This window comes from Varroa jacobsoni, unplaced genomic scaffold (assembly GCF_002532875.2).
Source record: "Varroa jacobsoni isolate VJ856 unplaced genomic scaffold, vjacob_1.0 scaffold_234, whole genome shotgun sequence".
NCBI lineage: Eukaryota > Metazoa > Arthropoda > Arachnida > Mesostigmata > Varroidae > Varroa > Varroa jacobsoni.
The window spans coordinates 400,893-417,002 of NW_019213136.1; the positions used below are offsets into that span (position 1 = coordinate 400,893).

General features: G+C 42.9%; 1 protein-coding gene across 1 annotated transcript; it reads right to left on the reverse strand.

Moving 5' to 3' along the window:
- Nucleotides 1-2,520: 2,520 nt before the first annotated feature.
- On the reverse strand, nucleotides 2,521-5,228 carry LOC111273887 (F-box/LRR-repeat protein 14). The gene has a single exon (XM_022855904.2). It carries the CDS (start codon nucleotides 4,300-4,302, stop codon nucleotides 2,782-2,784), a length of 1,521 nt encoding a protein of 506 aa, XP_022711639.1. The 5' UTR covers nucleotides 4,303-5,228; the 3' UTR covers nucleotides 2,521-2,781.
- Nucleotides 5,229-16,110: the final 10,882 nt, after the last annotated feature.

The following is a 16,110-nucleotide window of genomic DNA, read 5'->3' on the forward strand; positions in this document are numbered from 1 at the left end:
GACCGTTCCCCGTTCCGCCTTGTACGTGTTAATTCTTCGTAAAAGATTATCTCAGAAATCCTGCATAAAGTGCTTGCGCTTTCTATAAACGGCATACTATAACAGGTCGTCGTCTTGTTCGTCGTACACGCACCCTCCTCATTCATATCTATGTGACTATCCACTTGTTGTTCTCGGTATTACCGCTTCCTCAAAAGGTATCAAAATCAATACTTGTATTACATCATAGGGTATATTCTGCGATTTATCCCTAACGTACAACATCGTCTAACTATACTGTTATCTATGGTATTTCATTCTACTACACACGTTAGGATTCCGTCGTAGCAGGAATAGCTGGAACGGCTTAGGCAGTAGCAACAGCAAATCCTCCGTGGCCGATCACTCGCTGGCCAGTGCTATGGCCGACAAGCTATTATTTCTGTTGTCTCCGACTGCACTCAGCACGGCCGCCTTGTAGAGATATGCCTTATCCATCAGCTCGCTCCTTTCGATATATATATGCGCCTATTTCGGCGCTCTCGCGTTATTTCGCATACGGCGGTCACTGTTACTAACGCTGCTGTTGTCGCCGCTTCGTTTCACACATCCCCATCAGAATGTCCTTAGGGTTAAGGACAAAAAAAGCCGCCTAGCCGCCATCAGCAGCAACACCGTTTTGCAACACTATGGTGCCTACCGCCGCGACGGCGGCATCGATCCGGCAGGCCATTGCCAGCTGCGACTGCTACATCGTCAGCAACCTGTGACCTCAGCGCACCCGTAGTCTTTCTTTCGGTCGATCGTGAGTTTATCGTTTGACGTCTTCTAGTAGCTCGTTGAAGTCGTTGACTCCTTGGTCTCTGGCGCTGCTAAAACAAGCGGCAGGTAAAGCCCTGTCTATTGTGGCAGTGCTGCTTGCTACGATGTCCAACTATCGTGGTGGCTGATGTCGCATCCGATCCAAATCCTATTAGATGCTACTGTTCCAAATAACTGCTGTGTTGTCGACCCATGCAGTTGCCTCATTTATTCGAATAGGCACATATCGAGCGTGCCCCCGTAGCGAGAACCTGTTGCCGATCGCCACCTGCTTCGCACATGCTCGACCAGCGTTCACTGACACACCTATATATCTGCGCGATGGAAACACGTCTATACTATCGGTCTATTGTTTAAATAAATTATGCTAAATTGCAGTTCGTATCATTGCGACTGTTACTGGTGTCTCTGCTTTGGTTCAGATGACTATTACTGAATACGCCATCTTTATGTATCTTATATATGTACTTATAACGTTGATAATCTTAAGAAAAATCCGATTAAACAAACATCGACACTGGCCCATTTTCGAACATTAAGCAAAATCAAACCATTTTTGGTAGCCTTCGATTCTATCAGCAATCCGCCGCATCTGTGATAATTTAACCAAGCTAAGGAACCTACGAAAATCATGACAACGTCCAAGTTTTTTTACATCGGGGTAACAAAATCCTCCATTTATTTGTTATTCATTCAACATTTAAACATATTTACACACTTTGCACAATTGAGATCTTGTTTTCAGATGAGGGTACCTACTGATGCTCGCATCCAGACCATTTCTGATGCCGCAGTCAGTCCAGTATTAACCTCACTTGATTACAATAGTCAGGATTCCGTGGCCTCCTGACTCCATAAGTAGGTAGTGGAGGCGGCCTACGGAGCCCTAACGCTACTCGTGCCCCATTCATTCCCACCCACCAAACCAGCCCTCAATCCACGCAAAAATACCTTTTCCGCAGAGTTTCAACCCGACTGTTGGGAACCACTACAACTCTAATCAGTCCCAAAACACTACTCCCAGAAAAGGACTTACAATGAATGCCCTTGTTGTTGTCCTGACTAGCGACCAAGACCAACGAATATGAGCTACATGCCCTTAGCTTGTTTAGTGTGCTTGTTTCCGTATTTCCTGCTGCTTCCTGGAAATCACCTGCTGCATTCCTTCAGCTCGTTGTTGTTTTTCTCACACAGATTCCTAATATTATTCAATTAACCACGAAGACATACCGGACCCACCATCTATCCTTCAGCAGGCTAGATGCCGGTTAGTTAGAGGCTGTTATGGAACCAGCAGCACCCCCTAATTTATACTAGTAGAATCTATTGTTTTTCTTCATTGTCTTTCTGTGTCATTTTCTCCGTCTCCCTGCCGTTCAATGAAGATGTTCCTATAGAAGCATATAGTACTGTACAATATACAGGGGGATCTCTGTACAGAAAATAATATTGAACCCTGCTCTAAAACTCTGTGTAGCGGTCCACCGACGCCATTTCCATTTATCATCGAGGCGATCAAATACGTAGTCTCTCCTTACATATCTTGTCCTGCCGCTGATTAACCTTAATCCTCTATTTTCTGCGTCTTCAATGGGAGCGTTGTGATCGTTTCGTCTTAATCAGAAGAGTTACTGGAAATCCTCGTGACAGCCGGGAGGTAGTATTGCACAGTGCACCTTCAGCTATTGTTGTTCTTCTCATATTAAATTTTCAGTTAAATTTTCTTCTTTCGTCATTTTGTTCAAGTTTGATGCGAGCGCCTTATTGTTCTACACAGTACTGTATTTTTCTGTAACAGATATCCGGTAAAGCTGACCAGTTTCAAGTCTAGCTTAGGAGATAGTTTGTGGTAGCAGTACTCTGATGGTGCACAATGGGCCTGGAAGACTTGATCGAGTCGACAAGTGTACGCCTTCTCTTGGCAATGGGCGCCATTGGGGCGATCGGGGCGGGGGTGGACCTCTCCACCCCCTCCTCATGTCACCGTTTTTGCCAGAGACCCAAGTTGAGAACGCGCAATCCCTTCAGCTGCATCACTTTCTGAAGGCCGCCTGTAGAGATCTTCGTACAGCCATACAGATCGATGCACTCGAGTTTCTGAAGGCCTTCAGCGATAGCTGCCAATCCCACATCAGTAACACGAACACACTGACCAATATTGAGCGTGTGCAGGTGCACTAACGCCTTGGACAGCCGACGCAAACCCTCGTCACTAACCGGACACGCGTTTAAACTTAGGCTACGCAGGTGGCACAAGCCGTGCGAGACGTGTACGAGGCCTTGATCGCCGATCTTATCACAGAAGCTCACGTCCAATGTGGATACCTGAGAACCGCCTTCTGCCAAATAGGCCATACCCATATCTGAAATATTGTCACATGAACGGAGGTTGAGCTCGCGCAAATGCGGCATCTTCGCCAACTGCTTCATACCGGAGTCGGTCACCGAGGCGCAAAATGAGAGGTTTATCGAGCGGAGATTGGTTAATCCGGCAGCGATATGCGCTAGCGCATCGTCGGTTAGCTTCTGGCAGTCCTGCAACGATAAAACTTCGAGTGAGGTGACACCATTGGTTTGTTCTTTTGACGAGCCAGCTAGATGTCCAAGACCATCGTCGGATATATTGCGACACGAGCGTAGATTCAGGTTCTTGAGCTTTTTGAGGCCCCAAGCAACCAGCAACAGTCCCATGTTGGTGATGTTCGAACATCCGCCAAGCTCGAGTGCCTCAAGATTGTGCAGCTGTTGAGCGATTTTGCCAAGCGATGAATCTGTAATCTGCTTGCACATCGATAGGTTGAGTGAAGTCAGCGTAGTCAAAGCGCTGACATCGCTCGGAAAGGCCTGGTTCACCCAGTTGTCCGTTAAATTATAGCAGCCAATCATGTTAAGCGACTCGAGGTTAGGCACCCCCTGTACGACATCACGTAGCGATCGCCGTAGGCTAAGAACCTGTACGCGCTTGATCCCACGCCGTACGAGCGATGGAAACAGGGATGGATTGGCACGCCGCAAATGCAATTTAGCCTCGACCCCCTTCCACACCGATTTGTGATAAGCGGCATCTCGCCACGCTGTACACACCTGCGCGGCTCGGCCTTTGTCACGTACGTCTAGGTAGCTAAAGATCATTGCCAAAATTTCTGGGTACAGTGCTGACACGTGGGTTTGACTCGGTTGTAGGGCAGGGGCCTGTAGCCGTGACCGTACCTCGAGCGTGGGGGTGCTCAAATGAAGCGGGTGGAAGATCGCGGCTGGCGCGGGCAGCTGCGTCGTCAACGGCCACGGATCCACTTTTATAGGATCCGGACCACCCCCGACACCTCCGCCCGCCACCTGGAGCAGCTGCATTCCGAAGGCATCTTGAGTTTGAGGTGGCGGTTGTTGCTGCTGCTGCTGCTGCTGCTGCTGTAGCTGCTGAAGGTGCTGCTGAGCGAACAGCTGGCTGGCCAAAGCCCGTCTATCCCAGGCAAGCGAGTTGGCCTGTAACACCATTGGCATACTATTCTCGGTACTCCAGTTCACAGGTAGGATAATATTGTTACTGTAGATCGATATGGAATTCTCTCACAACTAACGGTATAATGCAGTGAAGACACGGCGAGTTTGGTGTTCTTACGCTCTATCACACTCGCCTCACAACAGCAAAAAAACAACGCCCTGTTGCGTTGATATTTACACACAGCTCACATTAATTAATCGACGATACTGGTAAGGCGAAATGACAGGAGTAATATGTGTAGGCGGTATGCAGTGATACCGTTGTAAAAGATGTTTTTGTGACGTGCTCAATGTGTTCTACATGTGCAGATAAATATGTCGTTAGTACAAATGCTTTTAGGAGTTGTAAAGAACTTCGCTATCACCACTTGTAGCACAGCACCGAGTTGCGTTTAGGCTCCTAGGCATAGATCTTCTTCTACACAAAACTTCTAGGCTGATCCGGACGCCTTATGAAACGCCGTTCATGTAGAACTGTGCATGAAATTATAGTATTAAAGACATAAAGCGGCGCGAACAATTTCAGTGCTTTTAGAACAGTTGTTCGATCGGTGCGCAGTGTGGAGTGGCCGGAACAGGAAGCGGTTGAGCGCAGTACGATTTGTTCACATCTACACATACGAGCAGTATAGGAAGGTACTACACACAAACGTATAGTCGTATATACACTATCGAGGCACACAAATAGAAGTCCGTTTTTAATAAAACACACCTAAATCGAGTTGAACGGTTTGTTTATGGAGGCTCCCTGCTTCCACTGTTTCTTTGTTGCCTATCAGTAGCTTGTACCTCTCTAATACCAGCGGCCGCCTCTGTTGCAACTGCTTTTCTGTACTGAGGTGACTGCGAGTTCGGTGGCTGAGCCTTTAGCGGGCATGAGTGCCGCGTCGCAGGACCAACGTCATCACACTCTAGCGGCTTGCTCTACAATCTGCTCACCAGCCCGACCTGTAAGCGTCTTCAAAACGACTCTCCCTTTCCGAATTGCCCTTTCCTGTCGGTCGCTCATTGGTCAGCTCGCAACAGTAGCTCCATCGGTGGCACATTCCTGCAAGTATTTCAGCCCAGGAAGAGTGCGGCGAACCGCTGCAACAGAAAGTTGTCTGAACAAACTTTACCGAAAAGTTTGCCGATATTGCACTGTCTGTAAACTTGCAAATAGGAAAACTAAAGGATTTTTCCGAACATATTTTCCTATCCCTTAATAATGTGCACTATCTCTTAATAGTCGAGTGGGTAGCCTAGCGGAGATCGCTTTACCGCCTTTGAAATGCACCATCGACGAGAAAGGAGAGAATACCAAAGGGAGTTCGCGCGTAGCCGTCCAACAGCTGCTGCTGCTGCTTCTAGTAGCAGTGGTGGTTGGTGGAAGGATAGCAGGGCCGTAGTGGTAGACCAGTACCAAGAAACTGTAGTTGTGGAAGTAATCGTGGTTGGGGAGTGCCTTTGTGCTGTACGTTTTCCAGGCGATTATAAGAGCTAAGAAACGATTTGCCCCAGTTCTGGGTTGTATCCATACACAAGTATATTTGAGTTATAAGCAGTTTGCCTTTTGTTTGTTTATTAGAACAAATAGAGTTTTCACATAATTGATCAATTTTTACCAAAAAAACAAGAAAATAGAAACGACTTAGTTCATAGTTTAGTCTCTATGACATATGCAAGCAGGAAATTAACGTAAACATCGAAACGGCTAGAAGCCCATGTATGATCTATGGATTTCGCTACAGCTAGCCAATTATCGGTTCTGTCAAATACTTATGGTGTTTATTTAGTTAGTCAATTTGCGGCATCAGCCTAACTAACTTTAGATACTTCAGTGAATTTTCAGTATAAAATAATATAGAAATACAGTTTTCTTTATTCATCCAAATCACTTTTTTTTTTTGAGTCATTGATAGGACTCGAAGCAGCGGCCTTTGGCGCTTAACAACTACAGGATTGGTCGTTTAAGCTACCGTCTTGATAATAAAAAATGTATTATCCGCCTACGATAATAAGATCCACTTTCTAGTAGTAGTCTTTCGACCTATAGGGATTTCAGTACTTGTCACACAATTAACAGGTTTAGGATTTTGTACGTCATACATCTGTTTCAATATCCCTTTGCCATTCTCCGCTCAACGGATATACCCACTTCCTCAGCTTTACTTATTTAAGTAACTTTAACGTTAGAATAAAGCTCGTTATATATCTGATGACGGATAGCATCCATTAGAGTGATCTTTGTTCCACTTTATTTCACTTTTATAACTATTGTATTTACACAGTTCAATCGAAGATTTTTTTAAACAAAAAGATTTTTCCTGACGCTTCAAATGTCTCAGGTCTGCTGTTCACTGTAAGTCGCCATTTTTATTTATCAAATTTTGTCGATTCACTGGTGTGTTTGTATAGTTCCAGCTTGTTCGTAGAATCGGGTTATGCGCATAACGATCACATGGAAAATCCTGTGATAAACGTTCGTCCTTTGACTTTTAGAAATATAATTTGTATAGTAGTTTTCATATAGTGGTCTATTTCACCAGTTTTATGTATATTTTATCCATTATGTATATACTATTTTGCTATACGACCCCTACAGTAAACCCCCGATGCATTCAAGCATTAGCAAAAGTTTCCGGAGGATATTTAGCTTAACCGCTTCTTTAAAGAACAATGTATGTGCGCCACTGGCAAAAGGGATGAACCAAATATACTGAATTGACCGAGCCAATGAATAGTTTGTACTCGAAACGCCCCACATACGTGAATATGTTTGGGATTCTAACTGGCCTTCAATCAGACGGTCAGCAGCGTACTCAGTTTGGCTGACCACCAGGGACGTATCGAGCACTTCTTGGAACAAAAAAGCGCCCACAATAACCGTATCCGTGCCAGATGTCGTTATGGGTTATCCGAAAACGCAGGATTGATTAATTGTAATAGTGCTATTACCTGTTTGGATCTCGATATCCTACTAGATAAATATTGTTTTGAACATTTTTTATAATCCCTAAATGGAAAAAGGATTCGCTATGTTCGGAATGTTTGATTCGAGGTGGTTCTTCTTTGAAAAGAATATATTTTTGAGGTAGAACAGCTCAGTTCAGATTAATATTTCCAAATTTAGGATTGCCCATCTCACTATCGTTCAACAACAATTAAGCATAAGTAAATAAACTACTTAATAAAATAGTAAAAAACGCCTAAAGATCCCACTCAAAACAGAATCAAACAACAACAACTACAGCTGCTAAAATACAGGTTGCTTTCTCGACATGCCACCATTTTGCTGTCTATTCTCTTTAAACCGTTAACGTTAACGTTAACGTTAACGTACAAAGTGTGTGCTCTACAGTGAAATCCGAAATCGATACGGTCATTGGAACAAAATCTCTATAAGGCTCTTTCTAATTGGCCTGACGAAAATCAAGACTACAACCAAAATACAGAATGTCTCGTATTTCTGTGGCTTTTTTCCCTTTGTGACGCAGTTTATATACAGACATAGTCAGTCCTGGTTTCGAGATTTGGTTATACTCCGTAACTGCGATTTCAAAAAATTACTACTGGCGGATTAGAACGATCCAAGAACAAGTTGAGCTTTTCATCGAAGCAGGAAATATCAATCGACCAATTAGCGACTCAGACAACTACGGCAAAAAGAAAAAGACAAAAAAATTTTACCTTGACGCACATGTTTCTTCTGGCAGCTTATCGCCTATAGAAAGAAAGTTATACTGTCGATGTACCTACCGCAAGTTAAATGCTAGAGGAACTATGCCGCGTTCTCTACGATGACAGTAACAAACCATTCAGCCCGTAATTTAAACGTATCTCATTACCCGGAGCGAACTCAGTATGTTTGCATGTCACGATATGTGTGCGGAGAATTTCAAAGAGACTTTTATGATTTCTATCATTCTCTCTAGTTGGTTGGAGCTGATAGCAAGACGCTATGCTGGAAAATATATGTCTTATAAAAATCACATCTTGCTGAAGATGTCGCCATTCAAACTATAGAACTATTCACATTATGATCGTCTACCATATTCTATGTAATCTAAGTTTATGCCAGGGGAAACATCGTCATCTTGAGAGTATTAAAGTATATTGGGAAAAGCTCCTGACGTCCTTAGTCATTACAGTCTAGCCAGCTCGCATCTATGTACTGCAACCTATTACCAAATAATACCACAGTAGGAAGCTGGATAGCTAAGCAGGAAGCATGCCAAGTGTCAATCGGCACCGATATTTTATTGGCAACTAATTAGATGTTACTCCGACTGGTCAAATCCTGCCGATAAAAAGAAAAGTTTTGCCCTTAACGTTTCCACCCGCGATAAATAAACCTCTTGTTTCCATCCGAATCTGAGTTTGATCATTATGCAGATGTGGATCACCATTCAATATATATATATATATTTATTTGTACTACCCTGCATGAGCGCTCCTTTCAGGGTCACACGGACAATTTTCATTCAGCACACGAGCTGTTCATGCAGGAACACAAGTCAATATAGCCTCCCAGTGTATGGATCGAGCTGAAAAATGTCAGTTTTTCTCGCTGCCAACACCAACATTGAAACTGGCTCCTTTATGACGCTTCCATTCGAATCAGGCTTTACTATAGAATAATATTTCACTTATAAATACGTAATGATAAGTACGAAACAAAACAACAGTCACTTTATTTACGGGCCACGTAATTACTGTCTTTTCAAGGGGCGCAGACGAAACGATGACGTTCATGCAGATTTTCTGGCTTCTAAATTCAGAACCGGGCACAGTCACTCTTTTCTCTATGTCTAGAAGTGAGCAGCGTTTGAAAAAATACTTAATGACTGTACTAGGGGCAGGCCTCAAAAACTTTAGTTAGTAATATTTTTTTTCTCGACACAGCAAACCAGTAAGTATCATTGGTAATGAAACGTATCGCGTACTTCAAACCTGTTCAGTGTCTATAATCAAGGAGCGTCTATTGTCTCAAAATGGTCAGCAGACTACAGCTTACTAGAGAACGTAACCTTATTAGGATTATATGGCACTTTGAATTATAGCATATATATTAAAGACTTTTTGCCAATACACATTTCTATTCTGACTTCATCACAGGCGACTGTATCACACAGGATAATGCGGTACTGCACCAATCAGTTGCCGCTTGCGAGAACAACCACAACATACATAGCTTAAGGTACCGTTGCCCCTAATGAAGCATTCTACTTAGAGGTATAGTGAAGTCGCTTCCGGGAAGTAAAACCGGACAAGATTGAACCATATCTGTATGCCACCCGCACAAAACTGTCAATACTCGTATTCAGAACTAGTTCTATATTATTTTCTCTGTATTATCCTTACTATATTTATTATTATTATTATTATTGTTATCGGCACTGTCGTCATCGTTGGAGTCGTAGCAAGGTCGAACGAACGCTCATGCACTATCGACGAAGATGACTGCAACGAGGCGGCTCGTCCCTTTTTGGCTCTGCGGTCTCCTGGTAGTCCGTTGGTGAAATGCACGAAAAACGAAAGCCGCGGCAGACAACGATGGTTACGGCGAACCGCGAAACGCCGCGGCAAACCAGCCCCGACGGTGCTCAATCTGTCGCCATCTTTCCGGCTGCATTTTCAATACGACTTTACTCTTTGTTCGGCACCCTTTGCCCTTCGCTAGTGGGAAGGCCGAAGCGGCAGCTCTCAAAAGAACTATTCTTTGTTCCTGGCACTCTGCTCGCCTTCGGCGTGCAGCTTCGTATGCACAACTTCGCTCGCTGCCTGTCTCTTCGACCCGTACCGCACTCCCCGCTCTTTTCTTGTTTCAGCCTGCTTTTTCGTTTGGTTCCATTTGATAATAATAAAAAGAAGAAAACGAAGATGCACTCCTCATTAAGTTCAAACCGCTCGCTTTCCTTATTGTCGTTGGCTTCGTCATCGTAGACTTCGCTGAACTCGCAGTTTTATTGCACCCGATACCGCCTGTGCTAGCCCAGTTAGTCTGTCTACGACGTTCTATCTCTCGTAGAGTTCCCGCTGCTCGTCTTGTCGAAGCTGCAGTAACGGTGGTAGGGGGATATGTGTAGAATCAACGACTGTTATCCTGGTTTTTGGTACATGGTACTAGGATGCGTCGAGTTCTTTAGGTTTTCGGTGATGACGTCTTGAAGATGCCGCCGGACGCAGGCCTAAAACGAGCACAAACTGTGTCCAACAGTCGGGTCCACTATTCTGCCTGATTTTCAAGCCACCGTCTGTAGTTAACTTCTGATAGAGGCATGCTGAAGATGACGAGATCCTAGCTGGAAAGATTCGATCCGCGGCAACGGGACCTTGAGAGTCTTTTCTTAAGAGGAGATGCTAGCAAACTCTGCTAGAAAAGCCAATCACGGTCCCGTTCTATTTGGGTGGAGAACATAACAGCCGCATCTTCTAGATCCTCCAATAAACAAAACTCGCCGCCACCTCCTCCACCCCATGAAGACGTTGTCCACTTTGCCCATTCGGTTTTGTTGCTGCTGCTGCTTTCAAAGCTCAATACGAAACCCAGGCGGCGAGACCCTACGGCGGTTCTTGCCTAGTAAATAATATCGGAACGAGGATGACCAGCAATTGAATTGTCGATTCCACTGGAACCGTGTTGCAATTTGATGCAGCCAACAACCAGCGGCTGCTTACCCATCAGATGGAGAGATATGTTTTTAACGATAGTCCCGGTCTCTCTTGTATTCTTTATCCTTTTCACAACGGCGCAGGCTAACAATGGAGCCAGCGATAAGAAGAAAGGCATCAAACGAAAGTGCTTTTCCAGTAGCTTTTGGGTAGGGGCACTAAATGAGAGACAAAAAAAGAGTAGTCGGCAAACCGCCCGTATGCTTGTAAGTTATAAAATATTATAGAAAAACGCTATGAGACGCTTGTGCGACGACAAGGTACTCCATGGCACTGCAGTCTGAAAAGTTTAACTTGGGCAATGTGTACATGTAGGAACAAATATATAGTAGTGATTGTCCTTATGAGTCCATTAAACGTAGTTGGACGACCGCAGGAGCATGGGGATAGGATAAAGTAGATAGGAAAAAATATTGACGGCTTTTTGTACGCTTTTAAACCCTTAAACTACAAAAAACTCGTCACGGATTCAATACCTTCTGGGCTATACGTTGTGCTCTTGCTGGTACATTCAAATCGAAATAGGCCAAATGATTTTCTCACATCGGTGCTTTAGCATTTATGTAACAGTTCATACCACCTTCTTGGGTAAGAATTAACTTTTCAATTCACTATCGTTTTCGTAACTGTTGATATGTCTAAAAATTCTCATATTAGACGTTCGTCCAGAGCGTTTAAACTAGACATTTTTCAGCCTCGTTGCTGTATCATCTAGTTGTCCTAGTCAGCCGTGAATCAACTTGATGAAAAATAATAGTTTTGTCATGGTGCTACATACGTAAAGTGGGCATCGGCCTCAGACTCAACTAATCAGTACAAAAAACACTAGCGGTAACCTGAAATCGTAGTATACTCCGATTAACAGGGTATCCGTAAGTGTGTTAATTACGTCGTAAATTTTATTCTAAATAGATGTTTCATCTGGCAGACAGTTCTTTATGCTGTCTACACAAAACACTGGCAATCATATTACTTCTTGTCGAACTTCGATGGCTTAGCCATTGACGTTCTTGCAGCCGTACACCGAAAACTATATTATTGTAACCTAATATAAAGGACATTGACGGTAGTCTTTCTCATCTGTCAAACACAATACCACTTCTCAATTTCCAGATCGTCATTTTTTTTAGATTGCTGTTTGACTTATTTTCTTGCATTATTATTATCTTTCGTTGTTTGGATCATTGCGATATATTATTAAAACGACGTAATTTGCATTTTAAAACGTAAAACGTAAATGCATTTTTCTTCTAAATTAAGTACGTTCGTCGTCCGCATACGACACATTAGCTGAAGGATCCGGTTAGAAACTGTCGTCATAGCGTAATATTATCACATGAATGGCCTGTACTGCTTGTTACTGGTTTTAAATCGAAGATGCTCTGTTGCCACGAAGTGTACAACTTAACAAAATAAGTGGAAAATCTTCCACATACGATACTGCTTTCAATGTAATATTTAGGCTGGATAAAAAAAATACAAGTAGGCATCAATAATGCCCCCCCTAACGAACCTAGAACGAATCCACTGTCATCGTTATCGACAGGACTTTACCTGTCGCTGCCACTCTCAGCTGAGGTTTGGCCGAATTTTTTTTGTCGTTGGCCAGACAATGTTTTCAAAGTACGCTAAAGGGAGCCTTAAGCATAATTCAACTCATTCCAGAATCAGTTTCTGGAATGACTTAAACTATGGAAAAAATAATCGTTTTTTATGCTAGGGCGTTCTTATCAAAATCAAGAAAATGCTGTTACCAGTAGTGTTGGCGATATCATTTCGTAGTAGGTCAAAATGACGTATAACACAACTTTTCAACCTGGAGCTGTATACGAATCTGTTTTAGGATATCATTTGACCTTTAAATTACCCCATTGACAAACTGCTGTCTTTGTCTTAAATAGGTAATAAGTATGTAAAAATGGGTTAAAAATAGACGCATTCGACTCGTAAGTTCACAAAGTAGAGCTAGTTAGAATTGAGATGACGCACATTTATCTCGAAGGGCTATCAGAACAAGCTATATTAGGCTAGCACAACAAACCCTCATCTGTCGTTAAATCCAGTAAGCGATAACGTCTTAGAAACTTCGCGTCAGCTTAACAAGTGTAAGGTTTTTTTTTCATAAATCACCTGGAACAAGTTTTCATAGTAGTATATATATACGCGTGACGTTTGGCTAACTTTACGAACGGATGGACTTCTTCCAAGTTCATCTTGATAAAAGTTTACGAATTTCATGCGAACGCACTTTCTGTCAACTGAAATATTAACAAGCAAGTTCAACTCGGCTTGTAGCAATCATGTTTCACCGATATCGTCTTTCTGCTTTTGTTGCAGTTAAGGTCGCCAGTCACTTTGTTTGTTAACATTATCTTCACTTGTTTGAATAAGAGTAGGAGGGCTGCATGAGTACACGCTCTTGACATAATAATTTCCCGTTTTCAGATATGTAACACTTGCACATGTGAAACAAACAAATTAACAAGTATAAATGCTGTGTTTCTAGTGTAATGCATATCTATAGAACTTGTATCTGACGGCCTCAAAATTTATTCGTATCGGCAAGCCAAAACGGCCAATGCCGCCTTCTCTTGCGAGTCGGAGTCTGTTTGTTAGTCAGCAGATAACAAACAAATCGTCTCTTTGAAAACGCGAGCAGTGCTTGCCGTTTGGTCTATCGTTCGGTTTGTCTCGGCATATATCGTCTTCATTCATTTTAGGGCGTAAAGTTGAGGCCGCAGATTCGTGGAAAGCCACTGCCGCGAAAACGACAAGCTGAAGCTACGTTTGCGACTCCCTTGCGGCATCTTTTGCCGATATAGCTGTAACTGTATGATAGGGCGGCAGTGACAACGAATTTCACTGTTACTGTCTTTATGTTTCCCTTGTACTGCAGCAGCGTCAGCGAAGGCGCGAATGGATTTAAATAGGACGCGTGCATGTGTGGATCGAAATGCTGGACCTGCTAGCTAACCTTTACAGCCGCCGCTAGCTCAGTTCGGTTTTGCAGTGCGCATCTGGAGGCCTGCTGTGTTTGGACTACCTGTGTCGCTGTGATTCTATGCCTGCTAAGGTTTTTAGCGGATGTGGTTCTTCGAGAAGCTGTTGAGCCAGGCGAAGGCAGACTCTCGGTAAGGCGGACGTTTTGGGAATTATGAGCTCGGTTCGAGTTCACAAATAATGGCTGTGTTTCTATCCTATCTTAATATGGACCACTTAGCCTCCTCTTTTAGTCTTTAGATTCGGCAGCGGCTTACGAATACAATGTTGCACTTCTAAGAGGAGGAAAACCATGACGACGATTGAAGACTCATGAGGAATGGGCTTATGATCGGCTTCTTTGATGTCCGTTCGATAGCTGCTTCGTCGCGTCCATGTATCTGTTGACGTGCCAGCACTTGTCTCTGTATCATGTGCTATTTGACCCTGTTGCGCGGGCTCTGTTGGCTCTGCGAGGTCTGATGTTTGTAGTAACAGTAGTTGTAGTAGCAGCAGTAGTAGTAGTAGTAGTAGTTGTGGTAGAGGATGTAAAAACCCAACGACTGGTCGACACGTGCAACAAAAGGGTGAACATAAACTGTACCTTAATAAAAGCAGAGGAGAGTGAAGACCCTCCGTCTCTCGCTAAAACCAATTTGTTAGCTCCTAGGAATAGCACATATGTGGAAGTTAGGATTAAGCTTCGTACGCAAGCTCTCAACTAAGCTAAATAACTCTCACGATGTATCCAATTAAGCAATAGAAGGCTAGTACATCTTAAGCTAGATTTCGAGGTCAATGCTTAGCTAAGGTATGATAAACTGAAATAGAACAGATTTTTATTTGCTTTTGTGCCTGTAAGAACAAATGGTCACTTACACTTAAATGGATGGTCACGCAATAAATTCAAGACAAACTGTGACCGTGTGTTATGGTACGGACGAAAACAATCGAGAGGTTTGCGTGAAAGATGCCCCATATGGCGAGGTACAGATCAGCTACAATTACAAACCCAGACTCGATTCTGAAAGCAATAATATTGTATCTATCCAAACTGGCTACACTGTATATGTGCATGTTGGCGTGGGTAACAATCTACATCCATCAAGTAGACCTGTCTGTTATCCTAAACGAATTAACTATTATAAAGTGGATAAACAACCACAGTGAAAAGTGTAAAAGTTATAAGAAAACTTTTACAAATTGTCAATCTATATTAAAATATTAAAATTCAATCATTTTAGTGAAAAAGAGCCGTACGTGGAAATGTTTTCTTCAATTTACTGAGCTTTTGCCGAGTACACTAGCTGCAGTTGCAGTTCTGCAGCTAGTGTACTCGGCTTTTTTTAAAATGTTTTATATTTAATAGCTAACGTACTCGTATGTCTTGATATAGTTCTATTTTGCTCCAAGGAAAAGACACTAAAACAACGCTTTGTTTTACCGTTTATTGGCCTCTATGAATCATCAGTTCCTCTCAAAAATGACCCAAATACCAGCGATGAGATCATGTGTAGGCTAAAAATAGCATAAATATCCTGTTGTAATTGGAGTTAAATATTTAAAAAAATGCGTCTGCATATTGTTGCATAAGAGTGTATGATTTACTTTCAATAAATATATCGCAGGTCCGTTTTCTTTATGTTCTAATGTGACAGCAGACATGAAAAATGTACCTTTGCGACAAATGCATAAAATTATTAGCTACCTTTTTCCGTCCGTTGACGAACTTTTGTCGGCCTCTGTTTCTCGTGAAATAAAATTATCAACATGCAAAAAAGACACCTTTGCCCAGGTTTACCGTATTATTCTTGTTCCTTCTCATTACGTCCTCTACGTACGTTTGATCGTATTCAAAACTTTTGTAGGTCGAAATTCTGCATATTACCGTCGGGATGGACAGTTACAATGCCTATATTTAAAACGCTGTGTGTCCTCTCTGCGGATCCTCTAGCTACGCCGAAATATGTTCTAACTGTTGAGCGCTTCGGTACGTTTCGCTGTACACAGTCGACTCCGTACCATCCACGTTCCGCTATCTTTTTTCGGTCGTCCGTAATATTGTATCGGTTTAGACGTTGGGTAAGCGAAACGGGATAGACGAAAAAGGAAAAACGGTGGGAAAGAGTCCAAAAGCTGAAGCAAAAATCAACAGCATCCGTAAACATTGTAAGT

Bases quoted from the DNA above. Each gene is read 5' to 3' on its own strand.
- LOC111273887 (XM_022855904.2), bottom strand. From the start codon at position 4,302: ATGCCAATGGTGTTACAGGCCAACTCGCTTGCCTGGGATAGACGGGCT.